Raw genomic sequence first — 27922 nt, 5'->3', positions numbered from 1 at the left:
CAAAGCATGCTCTGAGAAGCGCTGCGCTCGTTCACGGGCCTTCTGCATGGCTTCAGGCGCTATTTGGGTCCACCAGCAGTGTTCAGGCCTAGCTGCAGGGCTCCACTATCCAGGGCGTGGCAGCAGACAAAGTCGACCCTTCCCCCTTTAAGAGCTGGCCGGCGTCAGGGTGTCTGCTGTCAATCAAAACATGACCGCACCTGCGCTGCGCCCGGCCTCGGCGTTACCAGTCTGCACCGCTGGCTTAGCGCCTAAAGATAGGAGTGCAACGCCAGTTTCAGCGCTCGCCCAAACTCCTTGGCCAAAGCTACTGAATATCGGCGAAGTGGCCTCCACTTTGCGGCGGGCGCTAACTTTAGCGCCCGCCCGACTTTACCGCCCCAAAAGTGGCTACACTGAATTTCTAGGCCCAAGTCTTGCTGTGCTGAGTGAATCAGGGTATTTATGGCCCAAAACAAGTTCAACACTTTTCCCAAATTAGAAACATCAGCCCCAAATTGTGCTTTTGTATTATATTTAATGGAGTAAAAAGTTTTGATTATTTTACATGTTTGAAATCTCTTCAGTGATATATTAATATTTAACTGAAGAGGGACAGGAGGGAATAAAAATCATGATATTACAGGTTATTTGCTCTAATGGAATTGAGATGAATCATGTCAAACCGGTCAGTAGAAACGGACAATTTGTAAATATAATTTAATCTTAAGCAGGCTAACATTGTTTGTTGAAGGGAAAGTAATGAAAATGCATATTTCCTTTAACAAAAGAAAATCCTTTTTGTGGAAGATTTGGAACTATCAAAATGCAAACATCAGTTTAAAAACCTTAATTTTGAAAAATACGTTTATAACGATTGCTAATATCACCAGTTATTTGCATATTTAGTTAATGGTTTGACATGTAAACAAAAAAAATCTATTGCAGAATTATCCAAAATAATTTACCATATTAAATATCTTCCAGAACACACCTCTAAATTCTATTCAAAAGGTACTCCTATTGTCACAGTTTGTTTTGTTGAGAACAGAACTGCATCTTACAGACCAACACTGGTAACTCTTCCACAGGTGATTCATAAAACACCTTTTAAAAAAAAAAAGAAACAAGGAGTGCAGCAACCATTAAGCAATATGCAGACCACCAAAATAGAATAAATCTGTTAACAAGGTAATCATCAACAGCAACAGTGTGTGTTTGAGCTCCAACGTGCTTTACCACAGAGTTGTAGGACAGGTTTGCAATTCCCCATGTAGCAAGGTCCTGATCTCAGTTGCTGTGCCCGTTAAGGGAAGAGGGGAAGACGATGAGGCAGGGGCTGGCGTAATGGAAAAGAATCGCCAGCATCCCTAGGATGCCACTCTTGCACTCCATCAACAATCAAGGACCCACCTGGATCAAGGACATTAGTGGAGGAACGCACCTATCCAACCTGTGCAATGCTTTGTGGCATGGGAGAAAAGGAACTTCAATATAATCTTCGCTTAGACTGCACCAAAAAAGCAAATTGTGACAGGAGCTATTGCCGTTGCTCCAAAGTGTGAAGACATTTGCATGTCCTCAGATCGGCTGGCCACTTATTTTGTTTAGTGCCGTCAACAATAGGTGGATAAATTCAGTACCACCATACACTGCGTGCAATCCGAATATGCTTTTTACATCGTGCACCATTTTTAGGGAACCAAAGAATTTGATCAATACAAAACACAAGGGTACAAAGTTAAAAATAAAGTTCACAAAATATTTTTACGTCAATCATCATTTGAGGGACCCCGGTTCTTTTACTAGCCCGCTTGGTTAGATATGGTTCTCTAACCTGGACATTCAGGATACAATTATTTTCATGATATAATTTTTTTTAAATAAGAGTACAATCAAAATACTATTAGAACATGACTTTTCAGGTGCTCTCTACAGTCCAGATCTTAGATGGTTTCTCTTCTGATATGGTCACAATAAGTGTTTTTTTACAAAAAATAAGATACTATTGTCCCTACAGCAATATGTACCTATTATAACCATATCATATATCATTTTTACAATTAAAAGCAAAAGACAACTGTATTTATAAATGATTCATACAGTATGCTGTGGTTGGTTGGGTCGAATGGCCTGTTTCTGTGCTGTATATCCCATGTAATGTAATGTATATCCCATGTAATGTAATGTAATCCTATGTAAAATACTGCTAGGAACAGACACCAGCTTTATAGGTGGGTCTGTGAAATTAAAACTTTCAAGGAACTGTAAATGGAATATTTCAAGATACTTCTTGCATTCGATGTAGGTTGGCATAATGGAATACTGTCACAAGGACAAAATTCTAAATCTGCATCAACCCACAGGCGTATTTCATTCCAAAAGGGGAGGGGGGGGAAGGAGGAATTACAAAAAATTGAAGCTGCGTACTATTTTGAAAGAGAATCGCAGTAAAGTCCGTTTGCAGTGCATAGATTATTCATTTTCTGCTACGTGGTCTTTCACCTTTATTCATTTCAACGGTAAATTTAAAAGTAAAATTAGAACGAGAATTGCACATGAAGTAAACAAACACATTAGTGTTATCTCTGGCGGCCCATTTAACAACTCCAGCCATCTGCGACACTTCTTCCTTCACAGCCCTTGGACCGCTCGCCATGCAGAAGTTTGGGCACGGCGTCACAAAGTGAGTTTCACAGTAAAATACAGGCTCGCACTGCACACCAACTTCATTCCATCTTTGACATCTCGTATTTGGTTGTCATTATTTCCTAATTTGGAAAGAAAGAGAGACCAAAATTTAAATTAATGGTGTTTTCATTACTTCAAACAAATGTCTTCCCTACTTTAGTCACTTTTGCTATGCTCTCCTTGAATGTGACAGGCAGGTTCATCTGGTACATGCCATCTCCACGATCACTACCATCCCACGGCATACTGGCAAGACACACTCAGATAGCTTTGCATCCTGGATTCACCACATGAAAAGTTCCCAATCTTAGCCAAGCTAGGCTCTTGACCATGTGCAGAACATCTCTTCAAAATACAAGCAGTGCCCTAGAAAGTATGGGACCTGCCCAAAACTCAGTAGAGTGAATGTTTTGCAGAAAACACTGCAGTTTGTTGCACCCGGACCTCCCTCAGCAATAAGTTCAATGTAATACAAGTACATAATGTTGACATAATTACTGAGCTACTTGCAGCTGAGCACTTAGCATCAGCTGCGCAGTCCAGGTAAACAACAAACCATCGGGCAAACAATATTATCTAGTGATATGAGGAAGGCGAGAGAAAGAACAACAGGCATGTTTCTGATACTGGCTGAACCGGTCTGTGAACCAGGCTTAAATGAACAGAATGCTCTAGGAAGTGTGAACTTACTTCATCTGAATCCAGCAACATAGGGAGTGCACTGAAACAAAAATAAAAGTTACATTAGCCAACGAGGATAGTCCTGCTACAAACGTTCAGGTCAATGGAAAATATTGCAACAGCAGACTGCAATCAATTAGGAAACACTATTTGGGAGAATCTGGACTTTGTTTAAGGTTGGCTACAAGCTAAGTTGAACAGAAAAGGTACGAAAAGATGAATATAACTAATATTAAAGTACACAACTGTGCAAGTTAGATTACTGAATTAGGCATTGCTTTGTCATGGAGTGGAGGGCGAGAGGTAGAGAGATGTTTGTTCGTTAACACAAGAAATTTGAAGAACAAAATGAACCAGGGAGCACTCGTAAAGAAGAGTTAAAAATTAAAATGCGTTGTAAAACGGCACACAAATAAATAAAACAAGGCGCCTTAGGTCACCATTGTACACTTTTTGTTCATGCTGTTGAGAAACAGCAGCAGCTGAGGCACGGGAGCAGGTTGTGTCCCGTCATTTAGGAAATGGCACAGGGCACGAAGGGAGGCACAAAGTACAAAAAGCAAGTATAACAACATTAAAATACTTAAAGCAAAGATTAGATCAGAAAGGATAGGCTGTAGAGATTTAATAAAATGCTGATAATTACACATCTGTAATACAAGGGATGTTCTCTTCCACCCACTTTAAATCTTCATCCTATTTAAAAAGAAATATATTAAACAATTTCCTGAAAAAGCATATAAAACGTGTACAAAATTTAAAAATACGTGTTGGGAGAAAAAATGTATGATTAGTATAAACACCGGGATGGATTGGAAAAAATCTTTAGGACAATTTTCATCATGCATCAGGAATACAAAAAAACAGTACTAATTAAAATCAACATAAGAATACAAAAAACCCTAAGCAAGAAAAGGATTCACCCATCCAGCCCACTCCAGAGTTCATGTATGATTATTGCATCTGGGACTTCACTCCCAAACCACCCGTTGATCCTTACTTCACTTGAAGAAGGGGATAGATATCCTTGAAAGGAAACATTTGCAGGGTTATGGGGCAACAGTGGGGGAGTGGGACTCTGTAAGAGCTGGTACGAACAGCCTCCTTCTGTGCTGTAAGATTCCCGATTCAGACGACTCTATTATGCTTACCCGACTTGCCCTGAAAATAAAAATCATTTAAGTAGTGTTCTTAAATATCTCTAACCCTTAATCCTCCTTCTCAACAGAGATCAATTCTGCTCCATTTTAAAGGTGTTAAGTGAACGCTAATCAACTCCGACATGACCACTGCCTCCGACAGAACCACTACATTTCATAATTTCTAACTATGATTTTTTTTTTTTTTTTTTAAACTGGTGTCCTCTAGTCCTATGCTCATAGCTTATACCCTTCATTATTTTGAAGACGTGCATCATATCTCTTAATCATAATAATCATAATCAACTTTGTCATTGTAAGTGCACAAGTGCAGTACAATGAAATGTAGGCTTGCGGCTCCCGAGAGTGCACATTTAGATTAAGACATTTAAAAATTCAACATACATTTGGCTTGTAATACATTAACATAAACATAACCATAATAAAGTGCATTGGCAGATGTGCAGGCTTTAGAGTTTATTTGTGGAGTTCAGTAGGATGACAGCCCTGGGAAAGAAGCTGTTCCTAAATCTGGTCGTTCGGGTGCGAATGCATCTGTAGCGTCTCCCAGATGGCAGGAGGGCAAACAGACTGTGGCTGGGGTGGGTAGGGTCTTTGATGATGGACCGTGACTTCCGTAAACAGCGTTTCTGGTATATGTGCTCTATGGTCGGTAGCCGGTAATGCGTTGGGCAGTTTTGACTACCCGCTGCAGGGCTTTCCGGTCATAGTAGTGAAGTAAGATATTAAAAATTGGATTTAATAAGGTAAAACAAACCAGGATTCATCTATAACACCAATATATAAAATGGAGGGAATAGGTTAATTTGTGCTCTGAGTTGAACAATAGAAGTCTGTAAAAATTGTATAAACCCAGATAAGGTTTAAACAGGACTATGGGTTAACTGCGGAGAGATTAAAACTGTCAAAACAACCCCTTAGAAAGAGGGAGAGATATATGGGTTCGGCCACGCGAGTCGACACCCTTGCACTTAAGGGTTTGTTAAGTGTGAAGCTCAATAGGGTTCTATTCTTTTAACTAACTAAAGTGTTTTTGCTCTGTAGAAATAATTCAAGAGAGAGAGACAGAAAGTCTGCGGATTGCCCGCTTTGGAAAGATCTACTATCTTAGAGAAATACTTAGAAAGACCAAGCCATCTGACAACAGCAAATGGACGATCGTAAAGTAATAAAATTGAGGCCCGGGTCATGAGAAAGTAACAAGACCAACTGATAACGAAATGTGAGATTTGTAAGCGACTGGAAGAATGGAATGTCATGGTTTTATAATTACAATTTAACTATAATTCTGTATATGTTAATAAGCTTATCCCCGCCTTTAGGGCAGGGCCTTAAGTTTTGTATAACTGTGAGAACCTCAAGAGATTCGGTGGAGTTGGAGCCTTGTGTTGGGACGCAAGAGCCATAGCTCCCCAGGCCTGAATAAACCGTTTTTACTTCAATTATTGGGTCTGTCTTTCTTACAACAAGCCAGTGTTGTCGACTGTGTATATCACTCAGTCCACACTTTGGGGGCTTACATCAATTGGCGACGAGGATGGGATGTGCGTTCTGAACCAGACTCTCGGACAGCGTTAACCTAAGACGGGTGAGTATGTTTTAATTACCACCTGTAAAATTAGGGGTTAATCGCTGGCGAGACGGTGAGTCAGAATCGACGTATAAAAGAACTATAAAAAGAAAGACACCCTTAATTGAAGGCGGTTAAAAAGATAGGGATAAGGTGTTCCCTAAGCCGTATAGCGGCGAACCGACGGGGCGGAAAACCCTGGGAGGCAGAGAAGTCCTCATTTAGCCGTAGGTAGGCGAACCGACGGGGCGGAAAACCCCGGGAGGCAGAGAAGTCCTCATTTAGCCGTAGGTAGGCGAACCGACAGGGGCGGAAAGACCCCTACCCCGGGGAGGCGGGAAATCCTCTTTATCCGTGAGACGGCGAAATCTCAACAATTGAATGAATGGGTGCACCGTGGTGAGTGAATGAGATAAAACCCTGCGGTCATAAGGAGGTTAGAACGGACAAGGGTGAGGTCTGTCCCCAGCACCTAGCCTGAGCCTGAATTAAGAGGACAGTAGTCCCACGTGACGGCCAGGGTCAAGTAGGACGCCGGGAGCTACAGACCCCACAGTACCAAAACCTCGGGACTAAAGGGTTGGTGTGTGTCTAACGAAACGAAGTGACTAATAGAAAGCAAGAAACTAATGAAGGTGACGCTATGGGGCGAACAACGTAGCGTACAAACCTAATTCCTCAACATCGTGAATTATGCGTGAAACATAGCAGTTAGTTATGACTAAGAGGGTGGAAGAAGAATCCTCAAGGGACCTGGATTCTATAACCCGACTCCTGGAAAATAAAAAGAAACAGTGCAGAGAGCCAAAGGCTTGGTGGGGAGGAGCTAAAGATAAAGAGGCAACAGATAATGTAAGGAATTGAAACAGAAGGGAGAGATAAAGAAGGAAAAAGATCTAATTTGCAGGCGAACCAATTTGAAACCCCAGCAAAAAAAAACAAACAAACAGGGATTTGGAAACTAGGGAAAGCTGTTGAGTCACAGATTTAAAAAGGAAGGAAAAGATAAACTTAAAGCTTTACCAACATGGAAGTTATTAGCATCTGTACCAAGACAAGTAAAACACGAGATTTGCTGAGTGAAAGGAACCTTAGACATATGCTGAAATTACAGTTTGTATAAAAATGTGAGAGTGTGGATGTTTTCCTGATTAGGAATGTTTAAGAGGATTCAATATTCCTTTGTCTGAAAATCTGTCCGTTAAGAAAAAGAACTGTCTGCTGTGTGTTGAAGCTCCACCCACTTCTCTGTGTTAAAGTAAAAGCATTTAACCCCTTTGTCTTGTCGGGGATTTTGGAAGTTTAAGAATGTGCAAATAAGATTGTGCCCTCAGAATGAAAAAAACCTATTACAATTTAAGTTAAGCTGGAGTGTAAAAACTGAGAAGAGCAACAAAAAGTTTGTTTAATGAAAGATTAAGTTTCAGTCTAAGATCTAACCTTGAAGTTATGAGGTAAATTAACCTATTAAAACCAGACTTTCATTGTGGCCACAGTGAAATTCTGGTTGATGTAAATTGGTGTAGTCCGAATTGAATAAGATAACTCCACTCCGCAAGAATATCTGATAGCGGCAGGTCCCTTTACAATATTTAATTGACTATGGTACTGGAAGCCTTATAGAAGGCGGGACTAGAGTTAAACCTTAGAAAGGTATAGGTAGGGAAGGATGAAGTAGTCGACCTAGGATACATAGTGACACAAGGGAAGAGACAAATGCCCAAAAACAGATGGGAGGGGCATTAGGACTGGCTGCGTGCTTTGATTGCTCGCAAGCTTCTAGGGATGGCAGCAGGAAGGGACCGCGCCAGAGAGGGGAGGGGGATCCGAGGATGTTTGTTGATGCATTGGTAGGGGGCCGACAGTGCAAAATGTTAATAGACACAGGAGCCACAATCTCATTGACAGACTTACCCTTGCCCCAAACGAAACTTTCAGTTAGTATAGCAGGAATCGGTGGACGAAGAATCAGGGCTTATAAGAGCGAAACAGTCTTACTAGAAATTGGCTATAATAATAATACCTACACAGTTGTGGGTATGCGAGAGCACCGAAGGAACAATCCTAGGGATAGATATACTGCGAGAAGTAGGAGCTTTAGTCGACCCTAAAGCGAATGAAGTGTACTGGCCCCCAGATTATAAGTCAAACAAACAGGCAGGCCCGGGAAACAAAGTAGAAATGGCCCAGACTATACAGGATTTGATCAAAGGGGGGTAGCCAAAGGAAAATGTGTAAACCTATATAGATAGTCGGAATGCCTTTGGGGTGGTGTCTGATTACATGATAGCGGGAGTAGGCAGGGATATATGACACCAGAGACAAGAATATAATCAAGGAATGAGTAGGAATCTCTCTCCTACCCAAAGAGTCCGTAATAATAAATTAAAGCACACAAGAGGATGGGCAGCTAAACGATCAACTGAGAGAGGGAATCTGACCAATGAAGCCCAAATGTTCATGTTGAATCAAAGTGTGAAACCACAACTCTCTTTCAGTCAGGGATGTTTTTTGGGTTGCGTGAAGTGACGCAATAATGTTTAGCTCCACCTTCAAAAGCCTGCGAAGGAGTTAACCCTTTCCACTGACAGCTGTTTGAGTTCACCAAGTAACAACTTCAGTATTACTGAACAGAATTTAAAGATATTGGACATTATTAAATTTAAGTTTCTTAATGTTAAGCTGATATTTCCCCACAGTGATAGAAGGAAAATTAGGATTTGATAAATGGAAGTTATCTTATAAACTAATTGCAGCACCGTCTCAAACGGCAGGGAGGCTGCTTGGGAAGCTGTCCTGTTACCCAAAGATAAATCTGGACAGATAGTTAGAGACATGAGGCCAAAGACCAACAGATTATACGGGATCGAGAACAGGATACACGGGACGACCAGAAGGAGGTCTTAGCGATAGCAAGGTGATAGCAGAAATAATACCAGCCAAACCAGGGCTAGCACCCAGATGGTCAGGACCTTATGAAGTATTAATGAATAATGACACATGTGCTCATGTAGATGGGTCTGGAACGGGTAAAGGAAGGTGGAAACACTGGACTCAGTTAAAAATATATAAGAAAGACAATGAGTAAACCAGAGATGGTGCCCTTTTTGACAGAGTGAGGAGTATACTAGAAGATATAAAGAATGGGAAGGGGAGTTACTACATATATCAATGATAGGGCTGTGTATGATGATATTATATGCCATAGTTTGCATCTTCAGGTATGTCTGGGGACAGAGCCACAGAACAAGAAATGAACCAGATGTACAGCATTTTGAACTGATAAAATGTATAAGAGCAGAATAATTCTAACTGGCTGGTGACGACCAGCCCCCTTTTTGTAATTACAGGAACATTGGACGTCCGGAATGAGATGGAGCGTCCTCGCCTTGATTCTAGGGATAAATATAAGTATTGCCATTATCAAGGGGGATTAGTAATAAGGAGAACACAGGATGAGGTGTATTTTAGTGTAGCACATAGAGTTACTAAGCTTGCCATTAATATGAGTACTTTTGAGATACAAAACAAACTTGGAACTCCCTGTGGGTAAAACAATTAGAGGATCCACAGGAAAAATCTATCTTACAAAGATGTAAGAAACGGGAGTATTGGAAACGACCGGAGCAGGGTATGCGGCCGGGTTAGCAACAGTCAATAGCTTGGACATAGAAGGAGTAAACGAAGGAGTAGAAGAATTACAAGCAAAAATAGAGAAGTTACTAAAACAAGCTACTGGAAATAGCCAGCAATTGACACTGGCAGGGAAACCAAACAATAATGCAATTGTCGGGGGTGGAAGAGATAGTAGCCCCCCATGCAGAAACAATCAATACAATTATTGATAGACTTAATAATGCTTCTCGCCAAACCGATAAGGAACTAATATGTGCCACGTAGGGCTCATGGCTATTGTCGAATGCTCAGCATAATATGAGGCAAATAAATAATGGACAGATCCCTGATTGGATTACTAATAAGGATCTGGAACCTTGGATTGACACAAATAAAAGCCTATGTAAGGAATGTAAAATGGGACAAGTACACCGGGCAGGTGATTGTCTGACCCCATGGACTAAGATGATTGGCTTTGTACTGGCCATCCCACAATTCCCAGAAGGGGGACAACTCCGATACGACGTGATTAATATATGAGAAGTACAAAGGGAAAGTGGGTTAAATATCATGATGTCCCTACCAAGACACTTTGGGAAAGGGATGAAGATAATAAACAGAAGAATGAAACCTAAAGGGGGGTGGTAGTGGACGGGTGCCACCACAAGGGAAGGACATGGGTGTGCACACACCCCCCCACCGAGGGAGACACATCAGAGTACGGATTTACGAAAATTACCAATTGCACCCTCGAGGTTCACCCAAGGGGATACACTGGACCCGGGTAGCATCAAGGAACAATGGGACCTGTTGTGTCACCACAATTGAACAGAAATATGAATATCAAGATATGGCTTATACCATTCCCCAACCAAACCGTTGTATTGGTCTAAAGATACCTATACAGATAGGAAAACCTGGTCATTTGATAATATGAGACTTACTAAAAAGGGTTGAAACTTATGTCATACCAGAGCCCAAGACAATTCCTAAGTTAGAGGAAGCTTGGCAGAAGTTACGGCAGGAAACAAAGGAAATTTTAAAGTACTATCATAAAATAGAAGAAGGCTTAAAGAAACAACAAAAAGACATTAGTGCAACATTAGAGGAAACTCACCCACTTCCTCATATTTTGATAATCGGGGACCAGGATGGTCGGGGACTGTGGGCGCCTCGGTGGTACAAGGCATAATGATATTCCTCTTGATTGTTATTCTGATATATTGTGTATTTTTATTTCTCCAGTGCCTTTGTGCCAGAATGAGTAAGGCCGAAAGTGGTGTGGTGAAGGAAGTAGAGCCTGAGGAGGGGCAGGCAGCGATGTTAAGAATGGACAACTCCCCTGCCTCTCCAAGGCAAATGGTGTAAGACGCGATGGGAAGCGACTGAAATTATGTGGGATTAATTGGGCATGGTAATTAATGACCGGGCCGGCCAACCGTAAGATGGAGGTGGCAGAAGGAGGGTGGCAGAAGGAGGGTGGTGAATGAGGACTGGTGTGTGATGACAGTCTCGAATTGGCACGTCACACACCCCACGTGGGAATGAGGGACAGGCTTGAGCAGAAAAGCCTCAACCATTAGTGTAGGGTCTAAGGGGCCCCGGGAATGGTTACACCGGACGGAGTGCATAAAGGAAAGCCCACCCTAAAGGAAAGACCACCGTAAAGGAAAGACCACCATACCACAGAGGGGGAAGTCGGCCTCCAAATTGATAAGATATATATATACATGTATAACCTAAACTGGTAGAAGGCCAGGGAGTGCACGCTCTGGCAGACACCAGGAAGTGGAAATACACGTTGACCTGTTTGGAGCAATTGTCCAAAGGTCAAAAGGGGGGACTGAAGTAAGATATTAAAAATTGGATTTAATAAGGTAAAACAAACCAGGATTCATCTATAACACCAATATATAAAATGGAGGGAATAGGTTAATTTGTGCTCTGAGTTGAACAATAGAAGTCTGTAAAAATTGTATAAACCCAGATAAGGTTTAAACAGGACTATGGGTTAACTGCGGAGAGATTAAAACTGTCAAAACAACCCCTTAGAAAGAGGGAGAGATATATGGGTTCGGCCACGCGAGTCGACACCCTTGCACTTAAGGGTTTGTTAAGTGTGAAGCTCAATAGGGTTCTATTCTTTTAACTAACTAAAGTGTTTTTGCTCTGTAGAAATAATTCAAGAGAGAGAGACAGAAAGTCTGCGGATTGCCCGCTTTGGAAAGATCTACTATCTTAGAGAAATACTTAGAAAGACCAAGCCATCTGACAACAGCAAATGGACGATCGTAAAGTAATAAAATTGAGGCCCGGGTCATGAGAAAGTAACAAGACCAACTGATAACGAAATGTGAGATTTGTAAGCGACTGGAAGAATGGAATGTCATGGTTTTATAATTACAATTTAACTATAATTCTGTATATGTTAATAAGCTTATCCCCGCCTTTAGGGCAGGGCCTTAAGTTTTGTATAACTGTGAGAACCTCAAGAGATTCGGTGGAGTTGGAGCCTTGTGTTGGGACGCAAGAGCCATAGCTCCCCAGGCCTGAATAAACCGTTTTTACTTCAATTATTGGGTCTGTCTTTCTTACAACAAGCCAGTGTTGTCGACTGTGTATATCACTCAGTCCACACTTTGGGGGCTTACATCAGTAGCTACAGCTGCCATACCATACTGTGATACAGTTTGTCAGGATGCTCTCTATTGTGCAGTGGTAAAAGTTAGAGAGGATCAGGGGTGACAGGTTACATCCCTTCAGCCTCCTTAGGAAATATAGGCGCTGCTGGGCCTTCTTCACCAGAGAGGAGGTATTGAGGGACCAGGAGAGGTCTTCCGTGATGTGGACTCCGAGGAACTTAAAGCTGTCCACCCTTTCCACCACAGCCCCATGGATGTGGATGGGGGTGTGACTTCCACCTTTAGACTTCCTGAAGCCCACAATGATTTCTTTGGTTTTCTTGATGTTAAGGGCCAGGTTGTTATCGGCGCACCACTTCACGAGATGCTGGACCTCCTCCCTGTAGGCTGACTCATCGTTGTTGGTGATCTGGCCTACTACCGTGGTATCATCCGCAAACTTGATGATGGTGTTGGAACCATGAACAGCCACACAGTCGTGGGTGAAGAGGGAGTAGAGGAGGGGGCTCAGCACACATCATTGTGGGGCCACCGTGTTCAGGGTCGGGGGGAGGGGGGGGGGGTTACCTAATTTGACAGACTGGGGTCTGTTTGTTAGGAAGTCCAGGGTCCAGTTGCAGAGGGAAGTGTTCAGGCCAAGAGTGTGGAGTTTGGTGGCCAACTTGTTGGGGACGAGTGTTGAATGCTGAGCTGTAGTCTATGAACAGCATTCTGATATAGGTCTCTTTACCATCTAAGTGATTCAGTGCAGAGTGTAGAGCAGTTGTGATTGCATCCTCCGTTGATCTGTTTGCACGATAGACAAACTGGTGTTGGTCGAGAGAGGCGGGAACACTGGCTTTGATGTGAGCCAGGACCAGTCTCTCAAGACACTTCATTATGATGGGTGAGTGCGACAGGTCGATAGTCGTTCAGGCACATCACAGCCATTTGCTTTGGCACAGGAATAATGGTAGTGGTCTTGAAGCATGTAGGGACTACTGCCTGGACCAATGACAGATTGAAGATGGCGGTGAAGACATCAGCCAGCTGATCAGCACATTCCTTGAGTACCCGTCCAGGGATGCTATCCGGTCCAGCAGCCTTTCGTGTGTTCACTCCGCGTAGAACACCCCTTACGTCGGAGGTCGACAGAGTGAGCACCTGGTCTTCCGGGGGTGGCAAGGCTTTGGTAGCCGGCTCCCTGTTGTCCCTGTCGAAGCGAGCGTAGAAGTTGTTAAGCTCCTCCGGAAGGGAGGCATCGCTAACCGGGGGGGCTGGTGTTTTTGCTCTTGTAGTCAGTGATGGACTGGATGCCTTGCCACATGCGCCGGGGGTCTGAGTTGTTGTGGAAATGATCCTCTATCCGCAGTGTCTGTTTCCTTTTGGCAGTCCTGATACCCTTTTTTAGGTTGTTTAGTTGTTTCCCCAACAAGAGGCTTAGTCAATTGAGTCTTTCTGCATAATTTGATCAATATTAGTAACAGCACTCGGTTTTAAAGACTACGATGGACCTGGATGGACTTGTGGAGCTAGTTAACCCAAGGCATTCAGAATATTCTCTACTGCCTTACATATACCTTCTTTATGCAAAGGGACTAAGATTCTAATCTTCAAGATCCTCTCCAAATTCATTTCAGATGTTAATACTGATAAAATTAATGATGCCCTTGCTTGGATCACTACTGGCACCTCCATTCTTGCACATGGATGTTGAACTTAGTGATTCTTCAAAGTTGCTGAATTTCTTACCTTCCACTGACTCTCCGGGATATATTGAAGGCTTTTTCCGAGAAGAGGCAAAATGCCACTCTGCTGTACCCATAATAAAAGAGACAAAAGCAACTGGCAATAGACAGGAACACACGAACAAGAGATGGCCATTCAGCCCATTGACCTTGCTCTGTCATTTTGTTAACCATGGCAGCTATTTTTAAAATCTCAGTTCCTTGCCCTTTCACCATGTCCCTTGATATCCTTGCTTCCAAAATCATCTATCTCCTATTTGACACCCCAGTTGATTCTGCATCAGTGGCCTGCTGTGCCAGTACATACTACATTTCTCTCCTTGAAGAATTTTTTCTGGATTTGCTTTTATCCAGCTTAGTTTGAATTTTAAGAGGATATCCCTTTCTGGATTGCCCTACTACCTCATTTCTTATCTACTTTGTCACGTCCCTTCATTATTTAAACACCTCAGATCGTCCCTTAGACCTCCTCACTACATAATCCAAGTTTACCCAAATTCACATAATGGCTAATCCCTTCATCTCAAATATCATCCTGGTGAGTCACTGCTGAACTTTCTCAAAAGGCCAGCACCCGACAAAACTGAACACACTACTCTAAGTGAGGTCCGACGAATGCTCAGCAGAACAACAAAAAATGCTGGAAAAACTCAGCAGGTCAGGCAACATCCGTGGAGAGAAATTTGAGTTGACGTTTCGGGTCGAAACCCTTCTTCAGAGTGCTCTGCATAATTGCAGTAATACGTCCTTTATGTTCTTGATGAACTAGAAATGAGAAATGAATGAGAAAGGAAACAACAACTTTTATATATCGCCTTTAACGTAGTAAAACATCCCAAGGTGCCTCACAGGAGTGCAAGTCAGACAAAAATTGACAAAGCCAAATAAGGAGATTAAAAATTTTTTTTATTCATTGATGGGATGTGGGCGCCGCTGGCTAGGCCTGCATTTAGTGCCCATCCCTAACTGCCCTTGAGAAGATGGTGGTGAGCCGCCTTCTTGAACCGCTGCAGTCCATATGGTGTAGGTACACCCACAATGCGGTTAGGAAGGGAGTTCCAGGATTTTGGCCCAGCAACAGTGAAGGAACGGCGATACAGGTCCAGGTCAGGATGGTGTGTGGCTTGGAGGGGAACTTGTAGGTGGTGATGTTCCCATGCGTCTGCTGCCCTTGTCCTTCTAAGTGGTAGAGGTCGCGGGTTTGGAAGGTGCTGTTGAAGGAGCTTTGGCGAGTTGCTGCAGTGCATCTTGTAGATGGTACACACTGCAGCCACAGTGCACCGGTGGTGGAGGGAGTGAATATTGAAAGTGGTGGATGGAGTGCCAATCAAGCGGGCTGCTTTATCCTGAATGGTGTCTGTGGTAAACCACTTTTATCGTTCACTAGCGTTACACTATGGTTATCACTGTTTACACTGTTGTATCACTACACGAGGTCGCCTCTTGTCACGCTGTTATACCTGGGCTGACCACTGCTGACTCCGCCCATGGCTCCACCTACTTGCCCAGGTATAAAGGTGGTCGACTGGCTGGTATTCCTCCTTGTTGGATCCGATCACCCACGAGGGTGGGCTCTGTTATTTAGCCAATAAAAACCTATAGTTACTGTCTTAACTCGTCGCTTTTCATTGGATGAATTGATAGGTATATCAATTTTATTGGCTAAATTTTGAAATGTCTTTAACGGAGCAGCCAAACGACCAGTCAGACGCCCAGCTACAACAGTCACAGCAGCCGGCCTGGCTGCAAGCCCTCCGACCGCCGTACCTGGATCTAAACCCACAGGCAGCAAACTCAGCCCTCGACTTCAAACACTGGCTGAGCTGTTTCGAATCCTACCTGGGAGAATCTGGCGTGCCTCAGAGATCCAAACTAAGAGTTCTGACCGCCCAAGTGAGCCCTAAAGTATTTGCACTCATCCAGGACCTTAGTACATACGAGGCCGCCCTCAACCTGCTGAAAGAGCAGTACCGGAGCCCGGTAAATTCTATGTATGCCAGACATCTCCTAAGATCCCGCCCGCAACAGCCAGGAGAGTCTGCAGATGAATTTTTACGGGCGCTACAAACACTCGGCAGGGACTGTGATTTTAAAGCTGTAACGGCTGCAGAAAATACTGAAGAGAATATCCGCGATGCCTTCGTGAAAGGCCTTCGGTCCGACTACTCACGGCAAAGCCTGCTCGAATCAAAGGACCTCGACCTGAACACAGCTGCAGCCCTCGCTTGCTCTCTGGAAGTGGCCCATCGGGACCTCGAGGCGTATTCCAGGTACTGTGCTGCGCGACCCTGGGACTCGGGCCAGACCCCGACCGCAATACCCCTCGCACCGCCGCCTCTGGGACCTACCGCAGCGTCGGCGTCCCGGACCCGATCGGGACCGCCACCCCCGGTGCCGGCTGCGACATCGGAGCCCCGCGATCGGGCCGCCGGCTGCTTTTTCTGTGGCCAGGCGAAACACCCGAGGGCGCACTGCCCTGCAAGAAACGCGACCTGCTCCGACTGCCACAAGAAAGGCCACTTCGCGAAGGCCTGCAGGGGGAAAGCCACAGACGCCAGCAGTGCCTCATGCGAGTTGTGGGGGCGGCCATCTTTCATCAAGGCCACAGATGCCAGTATCCCCTCGTGTGAGTCGTGGGGCGGCCATCTTTGATCAAGGCCACCGACACCGGCAGTGCCTCATGTGAGTTGTGGGGGCGGCCATCTTCTCCGCCATTTTATGCAACGTCGTGGGCACCGCCATTTTGTTCACCACACTCGACCGCCACCTTGTCTCCAGACCCGACCACAGCCTCACCCGCAGACTACAGCAGCTCGCTCAGCCATACACTAGCCTCCGTCACACTGGACCAAGCTCGCCCACATCACCTGTCCAAGTCCATGATGGACATCAAAGTAAACGGCCACGCCACGACCTGCCTGTTCGACAGCGGAAGCACGGAGAGTTTCATCCATCCAGACACGGTGAGCCACTGCTCCCTCACTGTCCAGCCAACGCGCAACCGGATCTCGGTGGCGTCGAGGTCCCATTCAACAGACATCAGCGGATACTGTGTTGTGACCCTGTCGGTTAGGGGCACGGAGTATAAAAATTTTAAACTTCTCGTCCTGCCCCAACTCTGCGCTGCCGTCCTACTAGGGCTGGATTTCCAATCCCACCTTCAAAGTGTCACTTTGGCATACGGTGGACCCCTCCCCCCACTCACAGTCGACAACCAACAGCCTTTAAACCGCCCACCGCGTACCACCTGCGGCCTATCCACCCTCAGGGTTCCGCCCCCCTCCCTGTTCGCCAACCTCACCCGCGACTGTAAACCCGTCGCTACCAAGAGCAGGCGGTACAGCGCCGGGGACAGAGCTTTTATTAGCTCTGAGGTGCAGCGTCTCCTGAAAGAGGGCATCATCGAGAGGAGCAACAGCCCCTGGCGTGCCCAGGTCGTAGTCGTTAAGACCGGCGATAAAAACCGCCTAGTCATCGACTACAGCCAAACCATAAACCGGTACACCCAGCTGGACGCATACCCCCTTCCCCGCATATCTGATATGGTCAATCAGATTGCACAGTACCGAGTATTCTCTACCATCGACCTTAAGTCGGCCTACCACCAACTCCCTATCCGCCCTGAGGACCGCCAGTATACCGCCTTCGAGGCGAATGGCCGCCTCCACCACTTCCTTAGGGTTCCCTTCGGCGTCACCAACGGGGTTTCGGTCTTCCAAAGGGAGATGGACCGGATGGTTGACCAGAACGGGCTGCAAGCCACGTTCCCCTATCTAGATAACGTCACCATCTGCGGCCGCGACCGGCAGGACCACGATGTTAATCTGGAGAGATTCCTCCGTACGGCTCAACGGCTGAACCTCACCTACAATAAGGAGAAATGTGTGTTTAACACCTCGCGCCTTGCCATCCTCGGCTGCGTAGTAGAGAACGGAGTCATCGGCCCCGACCCCGAAAGAATGCGCCCCCTCATGGAGCTTCCCCTCCCCCACTGTCCAAAGGCGCTGAAGAGGACCCTGGGGCTCTTCGCCTACTATACCCAATGGGTGCCGAATTATGCGGACAAAGCCAGACCCCTCATGAAGTCCGCCTCCTTCCCCCTGACGGCAGAAGCGTGCGCAGCCTTCTCCCTCATTAAGGGAGACATTGCTAAGGCCACAATGCACGCGGTGGATGAGTCTATCCCTTTCCAAGTGGAGAGCGATGCATCCGACTTCGCCCTAGCCGCAACCCTTAACCAGGAAGGGAGACCGGTGGCCTTCTTCTCAAGGACCCTCCAGGGCCCTGAGATCCGACACTCCTCGGTCGAGAAGGAGGCCCAGGCGATCGTGGAGGCTGTACGACGCTGGAGGCTGTACGACGCTGGAGGCATTGCCTGGCAGGCAAACGATTTACCCTCCTCACCGACCAGCGTTCGGTCGCTTTTATGTTTAATAACAAGCTGAGGGGCAAAATCAAGAACGACAAGATCTTGAGGTGGAGAATCGAGCTCTCCACCTATGATTATGAGATCTTGTACCGGCCTGGTAAACTGAACGAACCCCCAGATGCTCTATCACGGAGTACATGCGCCAACGCGCAAATTGATAGACTGCAGACCCTCCACAACGACCTCTGCCACCCCGGAGTCACCAGACTTTACCACTTCATTAAGGCCCGCAACCTGCCCTACTCCCATCGAGGAGGTCAGGACCATGACCAGGAACTGCCAAACCTGTGCCGAATGCAAACCGCATTTCTTTAGGCCGGACAGAGCAAGCCTGATCAAGGCCACCCGCCCCTTCGAGCATCGATTTTAAGGGGCCCCTCCCGTCCTCTGACCGTAATGTGTACTTCCTCAACATCATTGACGAGTACTCCAGTTTCCCCTTTGCCTTCCCCTGCCCAGACATGACCAGTACCACGGTCATCAAATGCCTGAACGACCTCTTCGCCGTGTTCGGGTTCCCGAACTATATACATAGCGACTGGGGCTCCTCCTTCATGAGCGAGGAACTTCGCCAGTTCCTACTAGCGAGAGGTATTGCTGCAAGCAGGACCACCAGCTACAACCCCCGAGGGAACGGCCAGGTGGAAAGAGAGAACGCGACTGTCTGGAAGGCCGTTCTCTTAGCCTTAAAGTCCAAGGGCCTCCCAACCTCTTGCTGGCAGGAAGTCCTCCCGGCAGCGCTGCATTCCATCCGGTCACTGCTTTGCACTGCCATTAACGCCACCCCCCCATGAACGAATGTTTGTTTTCCCCAGGAAGTCGACTACGGGAACCACGCTACCAACTTGGCTGACCTCTCCGGGGCCCGTCTTGCTGCGAAAGCACGCGAGGGCCCATAAAACGGACCCCCTGGTCGAGAGGGTGGACCTCCTGCACGCCAACCCCCAGTACGCCTATGTGGCATACCCAGACGGGCGGGAGGACACAGTCTCCTTACGAGACCTCGCACCCTCGGGCATCCCTGAGACACCACCGTTACCCCCCACCACACCCCCAAATCCAGCCCAGGTAGACGGCATGCCGGAACCCCACGAGCCTTCGCCGACCACGCAGACACCAGCATTAACATCGGATACTGCATCACCGCCGCCGCGACGATCGGAAAGGCTTACGAGGCCTCCGGACAGACTGACATACCCGAACTGGTAGTACACTTCACCCCGCCGGACTCAAATCTAAACAAGGGGTGAATGTGGTAAACCACTTTTATCGTTCACTATCGTTACACTATGGTTATCACTGTTATATCGTTACAACAGTGCAAACAGTGATAACCATAGTGTATCACTACACGAGGTCACCTCTTGTCACGCTGTTATACCTGGGCTGACCACTGCTGACTCCGCCCATGGCTTCTCGAGTGTTGTTGGAGCTGCACTCATCCAGGCAAGTGGAGAGTATTCCATCACACTCCTGACTTGTGCCTTGTAGATGGTGGAAAGGCTTTGGGGAGTCAGGAGGTGAGACACTCGCCGCAGAATTCCCAGTCTCTGGTCTGCTCTTGTAGCCACAGTATTTATATGGCTGGTCCAGTTCAGTTTCTGATTAATGGTAACCCCCAGGATGTTGATAGTGGGGGATTCAGTGATGGTAATGCCATTGAATGTCAAGGGGAGATGGTTAGAGTCTCGCTTGTTGGAGATGGTCATTGCCTGGCACTTGTGTGGTGCGAATGTTACTTGCCACTTGTCAGCCCAAGTCTGAATGTTGTCCAGGTCTTGCTGCATATGGACACGGACTGCGTCAGTATCTGACGAGTCTCGAATGGTGCTGAACAGTGTGCAATCATCAGCGAACATCCCCACTTCTGACCTTATGATGGAGGGAAGGTCATTGATGAAACAGCTGAAGATGGTTGGGCCTAGGACACTGCCCTGAGGAACTCCTGCAGTGATGTCATGTGATTGAGATGAATGACCTCCAACAACCACAGCCAACTTCCTTTGTGCTAGGTATGATTCCAACCAATGGAGAGTTTTCCCCTTGATTCCCATTGACTTCAGTTTTGCTAGGGCTCCTTGATGCCACACTCGATCAAATGCTGCCTTGATGTCAAGGGCAGTCACTCTCATCTCACCTCTTGAGTTCAGCTCTTTTGTCCATGTTTGGACCAAGGCTGTAATGAGGTCAGGAGCTGAGTGGCCCTGGCGGAACCCAAACTGGGCGTCAGTTAGCAGGTTATTGCTGAGTAAGTGCCACTTGATAGCACTGTCGACGACACCTTCCATCACTTTGCTGATGATTGAGAGTAGACTGATGGGACGGTAATTGGCCAGGTCGGATTTGTCCTGCTTTTTGTAGACAGGACATACTTGGGCAATTTTCCACATTGCCGGGTAGATGCCAGTGTTGTAGCTGTACTGGAACAACTTGGCTAGGGGCGCAGCTAGTTCTGGAGCACAAGTCTTCAGTACTATTGCTGGAATGTTGTCAGGGCCCATAGCCTTTGCAGTATCCAGTGTCTTCAGCCGTTTCTTGACATCACGTGGAGTGAATTGAATGGGCTGAAGACTGGCATCTGTGATGCTGGGGACCTCAGGAGGAGGCCGAGATGGATCATCCACTCGGCCCTTCTGGCTGAAGATAGTTGCAAATGCTTCAGCCTTGTCTTTTGCACTCACGTGCTGGGCTCCACCATCATTGAGGATGGGGATATTTTTGGAGCCACCTCCTCCTGTTAACTGTTTAATTGTCCACCACCACTCACGACTGGATGTGGCAGGACTGCAGAGCTTTGATTTGATCCGATGGTTGTGAGATCGCTTAGTTCTGTCTATTGCATGTTGCTTCTGTGATTAAAAGCTTGATCAAAAAGGTAGGTTTTAAGGAGCATCTTCAGGAGAAAAAGAGAGGCAGAGAGGTTTAGGAAGGGAATTCCAGACATTAGGGCCTAGATGGCTGAATGCATGACCACCAATGGTAGGGCTAGGATTTGGAGAATGCACAAGAGGCCAGAGTTGGAGGAATGGAGAATGTTAGAGGGTTGTAGAGCTGGAGGAGGTGCCAGAGATAGGGAGGGGCGAAGCCATGGAGGGAATTGAACAGAGTAATATGCACGTGCACACACCTTGACATTTGAAAAATCAACTGTTGAACATTTTCAAGATATTTCAAACCTACCCAAGATCAATATTTTACATCTGAATGTTTACAAGTATTGTGTCCACGACATGAATAAAATTACTCACCAAATTGGAGGTTGGTTTTGCTGTGCCATTAATCTCCCCTTTGGATGCTCTCCGCTTTATACCATCAGCTATTGCGTGCACAAACAAAAATGGATCGATTGAGTGAGTTAGACTGTTGCAGTACATTAACAAAGTAAAAAAAGGACAAAAAAATATAGACAATGAGTTGGCTCATCAAACAATAGGAATTCCTGATTACTACTCTTGTAAAATGTCAACTGGTATATGACAAGTTCAGAAAATCCACGTAGATAGAGTTGCATACAGTTTATCTCTACAGTCATTTTCACTGCACTAAACAATCTTGTGATAAACCATAAAAACCGGGATGAGGTCCTAAAAGCTGAATATAGGGAGTTAGGAGGTAAATTAAAAAATAGGACCTCAAAGGTAGTAATCTCAGGATTGCTACCAGTGCCACGTGCTAGTCAGAGTAGAAATAGAAGGATATTTCAGATGAATGCATGGCTAGAGGAATGGTGCAACGGGGAGGGATTCAAGTTCCTGGGACATTGGAACCGGTTCTGGGGGAGGGGGGACCAGTTCAAACCGGACAGTTTGCACCTGGGCAGGGCTGGAACCGATGTCCTAGGGGGAGTGTTTGCTAGTGCTCTGGGGGAGGGTTTAAACTAAAATGGCAGGGGGTTGGGAACCTGAGCAGGGAGACAGAGGAAAGGGAAACAAGGATAAAAGCAAAAGATAGGAAGGAGAAAAACAAAAGTGGCAGTCAGAGAAATCAACGGTTTAAATCAAACGTGGCCACAGTAAATAATAATTCTAATAGGTCTAAGAGCATTAAAAAAACAAGCCTGAAGGCTTTGTGTCTTAATGTGCGGAGCATTCGTAATAAGGTGGACGAATTGGCTGCGCAAATAGAGGTAAACGAATATGATTTGGTTGGAATTACGGAAACGTGGCTCAAGGATGGCCAAGGCTGGGAACTCAACATCCAGGGGTATTCGATATTCAGGAAAGATAGGCAAAAAGGAAAAGGAGGTGGGGTAGCATTACTGGTTAAAGGGATTACCACAATTGTAAGGAAGGATATTAGCTCTGCTGATGTGGAATCTGTATGGGTAGAATTGAGAAATACCAAGGGGCAGAAAACGTTAGTGGGAGTGGTATATAGACCTCTCAACAGTAAGGCGGAGGTTGGGGATGGCATTAAAAAGGGAAATTAAAGAAGCGTGCAATAATGGCACAGCAGTCATCATGGGTGACTTTAATCTACATATAGATTGGGCTAACCAAATTAGTAACAATACTGTGGAGGAGGAATTCCTGGAGTGTTTACAGGATGGTTTCCTGGACAAAATGTTGAGGAACCAACCAGAGATCAGGCCATCTTAGACTGGGTATTATGTAACGAGAAAGGATTAATTAGCAATCTTGTTGTATGAGGCCCCTTGGGTCGGAGCGATCATAATATGATCAACTTCCTCATTAAGATGGAGAATGAAGTAGTTGACTCAGAGACTAGGGTCCTCAATTTAAATAAAGGAAACTACGATGGTCTGAGGCACGAGTTGGGTAGGATTGATTGGGGAATGTCACTCAAAGGGTTGACGGTGGATAGGCAATGGCAAACATTCAAAGACCGCATGGATGAACTACAGAATTTGTTCATCCCAGTTTGGCATAAAAACAAAAAAGGTGACTCAACCCTGGCTAACAAGGGAAATTAGGGATAGCATAAGATCCAAGGAGAGGACATATAAATTGGCCAGAAAAGGCAATAATCCTGAGGATTGGGAGCAGTTTAGGATTCAACAAAGGAGGACAAAGGGATTAAGAAAGGGAAAATAGAATGAGAGTAAGCTTGCAGGGAACATAAAAACTGACTGTAAAAGCTTTTATAGATATGTGAAGAGAAAAAGATTGGTGAAGTCAAGCGTAGGTCCCTTGCAGTCAGAATCAGGGGAATTTATAATGGGGAACAAAGAAATGGCAGACCAACTAAATACATATTTTGGTTCTGTCTTCACAAAGGAGGACACAAATAACCTCCCAGAGATGCCGGGGAACATAGGGTCTGATGAAAGGGTGGAACTGAAAGAAATCAGTATTGTTAGGGAAATGGTGTTAGGGAAATTGACGGGATTGAGGGCCAATAAATCCCCAGGGCCTGATAATCTACATCCCTGGGTACTTAAGGAAGTGGCCCTAGAAATAGTAGATGCATTGCTGATCATCTTCCAACATTCGATGGAATCTGGAACAGTACCCATGGATTGGAGGGTAGCTAATGCTACCCCACTATTCAAAAAAGGTGGTAGGGAGAAAACAGGGAATTACAGGCCAGTAAGCCTGACATCGGTAGTGGGGAAAATGCTGGAGTCCATTATAAAAGATGTAATAGCAGAGCACTTGGAAAACAGTGACAGGATTGGACAAAGTCAACATGGATTCACAAAAGGTAAATCGTGCTGGACTAATCTACTGGAATTTTTTTGAGGATGTAACTGGTAAAATAGATAAGGGAGAACCAGTGGATGTGGTGTATCTGGACTTTCAGAAGGCCTTGGATAAGGTACTGCATAAGAGATTAGTGTGTAAAGTTAAGGCACATGGGACTGGGGGCAAGGTATTGACTTGGATAGAGAACTGGTTGGCAGACAGAAAGCAAAGAGTTGGAATAAACGGGTCCTTTTCCAAGTGGCAGGCAGTGACCAGTGGCGTACCGCAGGGATCGGTCCTTGGACCCCAGCTATTCACAATATAAATATAAATGATCTGGACAAGGGAACTAGATGTAATATCTCCAAATTTGCAGACGACACAAAGCTGGGTGGGTGTGTGTGCTGTGAGGAGGATGTCAAGAAACTCCAGGATGATTTGGACATGTTGGGTGATTGGGCAGAAACATGGCAGATGCAATATAACGTGGATAAATGTGAGGTTATCCACTTTGGTGGCAAAAACAGGAAGGCAGGTTATCTAAATGGCAATAGATTGGGAGAAGGGGAAGTGCAACGAGACCTGGGTGTCCTTGTGCACCAATCGCTGAAGGTAAGCATGCAGGTGCAGCAGGCGGTTAAGAAGGCAAATGGTATGTTGGCCTTCGTAGCGAGAGGGTTTGAGTACAGGAACAAGGATGTCTTGCTGCAGTTGTACAGGGCCTTGGTGAGACCACATCTTGAGTATTGTGTGCAGTTTTGGTCGCCTTATCTGAGGAAGGATGTTCTTGCCATGGAAGGAGTTCAGCGAAGATTCACCAGGCTGATACCTGGGGTGGCAGGAATGACGTATGAGAGATTGGGTCGATTGGGCTTGTACTCGCTGGAGTTTAGAAGAATGAGAGGTGATCTCATGAAACTTATAAAATTCTGACAGGACTGGACAGACTAGATGCAGGAAGGATGTTCCCGATGGTCGGGGAGTCCAGAACCAGGGGACACAGTCTAAGGATAAAGGGTAGGCCATTTAGGACAGAGATGGAGGAAGAATTTCTTCACCCAGAGAGTGGTGAACCTGTGGAACTCTCTACCACAGAAGGCGGTGGAGGCCAGTTCATTAAATATATTCAAGAAGGAGTTGGATATAATTCTTAAGGCTAAAGGGATCAAGGGGTATGGGGAGAAAGCAGAGACCGGGTACTGAATTTGAATGATCAGCCATGATCGCATTGAATGGCGGAGCAGGCTCGAGGGGCTAAATGGCCTACTCCTATCTTCTATGTTTCTATGTCTAATATTTTTCCTACACTATTTGTGGGATCTTACTGTGCAAACAATGGCTGCCATATTTGCCAATAATTCAACGGCACATTCAATGTAAATGAAGTATGTTGAAAAATTACTGAGAACGTGATAAGGTGCAAGAAATGCAAGTCTAATACTTACCAAAGTTTTCTCCAATCAGTTCATTCATTTCATCATCTGGATCATCGATAAGAGGGGTAAACGCATATCTGAAATTAAAAAACACCCAAGGGGAATATCGAAAATGTATGGTGACAATTAAAAAAAAAACTCTCCTCCTCTGAAAGTAATGGCTCATGCTGGAGTATGGTCCCATGGCTACCAGCAGCCTCAATATCTCTCCCAGGTGACACTTCAAGGCAAGGCAAGGCATTACAATTGAACCTCACCAGGCAGGTGAAATGTAATATCCTGATACCATACTGGCCTGAAGCAGATATTTCATCACTGAACAGGAATCACACCTGCCACTTTATCCAAGTGTAAAATCCAGTACAAGTAGAATGTCCTGAATCCGGAAACATCGGGACCGTGGTCGGACCGGTTTTCGGGGTTTTCCGGACTTCGGAACGTGTTTCTGATGTCTGAAGTCCGGAAATGTCCGCGTCCAGGTTGCGATATTTCCAGACTTCGGACATGCAGAGTCCGGAAATGCCTGGGCCCAGGTTGCGCTTTTGGTAAGCCTCCCTCGGTGTCCGGATTCCAGGCCCCTGCCATCAGTCATCCAGGAATCCGGATTCCGGAACTCCGGGTTTGGGACACTCAACCTGTAATACACTGTGGTGTTTTTTTAATCCAGAGTATTCAGGAGAGAGTTTGGCATTGTGCTGTTATAGCAGGAGTGGTTTAATCATGTGACTTTTAAAGACTTGCAAGCAACATTAAAAATTCTTCTCAAGTTTTAACAACTCAAGAAATCTCAAATGTCCGATTTTTTTTTTTTTTTTTTAAGCAGGTAACAAAGGAAATGTAGGCTAAATGTAAAAACTGTAGAATTGTGCATTGGGAGTTTATAACACCAGTTGTTCAGATTCATTTTAAATATAGAAATGCTAAGACAGTCTCTGATGGAATTCAATTAGCAGAATGTCTATTTTTGGGCAGTGGTGAAATCACAATACTTGATTAAAGCAGGTCACTGGGGAAGTTGAATCAACTTTCACAGGCACGTTATTAAAAGTGTCATGAAATTTAGTGTAGGTCTTATCTCTGGAAGCTTGAAGCATGCAAAGGGTTTTTTCCTGTTGGTTTTCCCTCTGCATCCCACCCCATCTAATCAGAAAAAAAAGGAAGCTGAATCATCCAGGTAGCCCTCAAGCGCTGCCCAGCTGTCATTTAAAAAGGTAACAGTGACAAGAGGTCGTCTGTTTGGCAATAGGGCAAACTAAAGAAAGGCAAAGGAGAGAGAAAAAGTATTTCAAATATGCATTTAAAAAATTAGCACATCATACCTCTGATTATTTGCGGATGGTCTCCAGAGGAACATTATGACTAAGAGAATGACAGAAAAAAGGAGTCTCCAGAAAGCATCATCAACCCATAGCTCCATCCAATCCTGTTAATTTTAAAAAGGCAGATAAAAGTGGCTCAAATCTAATATCAATATATACAAATTGGAAGTTTGAATAAGAAACACACTCAAATTACCTCAATTGTGGATGACTGCTAACAAATGTAGTAAAGTTCTACCTTCATGGAGATTTTAATGCAGTCCAGCCACAGCAAGTCCAATTTTTGGCAAGTGTTTACAACCTAGCATATTTTTTGAAACCTCAACCTATACGTGGTTTTATGCTTGTACTATAATACCCACTGGAAGTAACAACTCACTTTTAAAGGTTGCAAGTCTCCCCATGCTTCACATCATGCCAACTGGCATCCTGCTTCCAAGCCTCTACCAATTCCACTCGGAAAAAGGAAGAAGCTAAACCACACAAACTAAGGAGGTCCCAGGTTCAGCACCAGTATTTGCAGTTAGCTGATCTCAACCATGCCAGTGGTAGCAGGGGCTCTACAATTGACCTCAAACTCTGGCTCAGGCAGGAGAAAATGGTTACGGTTCCTACTCTTCATCACTGCCTACTGTACACTGGTGTGGGCATTAGGCAAGTCCAGGATTGGGATTTCTACCAGTCACTGTCATTTAACAGACAATGCAAATAATCTTTATTTTTCTGGAACCTGTGCGACAAAAAAATTAGCAATTCAGTTCACTCAATTAATGGTAAGGGACATATTCCATAACTTTAACTGGGGCACCCATGACAAATTAGGCAGTAGTTTCAGTTGTTCTTCCCTCTGCCAATTCTCAACAAGAGAGTTGCTCATTTTTTTTTTGGGGGGGGGGGGTGGGGGTGGAGAGGGGAAATGAGAGAAAGAGTGGTGTGGAAAGAGGGGACTTGTGTTTTTCAGGGCCTAAAGAGTTACTGATATTTAAGGCACAGTGGGTCAGAGCACTGGAGCACTAATTCTGCTTCTA

General features: G+C 45.3%; 1 protein-coding gene and 1 long non-coding RNA gene across 4 annotated transcripts in view; one reads left to right on the top strand and one right to left on the bottom strand.

Annotated features, from left to right (window-relative positions):
• Positions 1–497: 497 nt before the first annotated feature.
• Positions 498–27922, bottom strand: part of tmem87b (transmembrane protein 87B) — an 82651-nt gene continuing 55226 nt past the window's right edge. For all 3 annotated transcript variants that reach the window (XM_085997872.1, XM_085997871.1, XM_085997874.1), the window contains 6 exons: positions 26895–26998; positions 25585–25652; positions 21743–21810; positions 3998–4047; positions 3361–3391; positions 498–2750 (listed from right to left, as the gene is read on the bottom strand). In XM_085997872.1, the coding sequence (XP_085853998.1) occupies positions 2709–2750; positions 3361–3391; positions 3998–4047; positions 21743–21810; positions 25585–25652; positions 26895–26998 (363 nt within the window). In that variant the 3' untranslated portion in view covers positions 498–2708. The remainder of the gene's footprint in view (positions 2751–3360; positions 3392–3997; positions 4048–21742; positions 21811–25584; positions 25653–26894; positions 26999–27922) is intronic.
• On the top strand, positions 5230–12269 carry LOC147113009 (uncharacterized). The gene is made up of 2 exons (XR_015079614.1): positions 5230–6099; positions 10942–12269. It is a non-coding gene; the product is annotated as an uncharacterized LOC147113009 (long non-coding RNA).

Source organism: Somniosus microcephalus, chromosome 9 (assembly GCF_052327205.1).
Source record: "Somniosus microcephalus isolate GS21.2 chromosome 9, FLI_Smic_1.0, whole genome shotgun sequence".
Classification (NCBI taxonomy): domain Eukaryota; kingdom Metazoa; phylum Chordata; class Chondrichthyes; order Squaliformes; family Somniosidae; genus Somniosus; species Somniosus microcephalus.
Note: the sequence above shows the minus strand (reverse complement) of the source record. Positions and strands in the feature narration are given on the sequence as shown.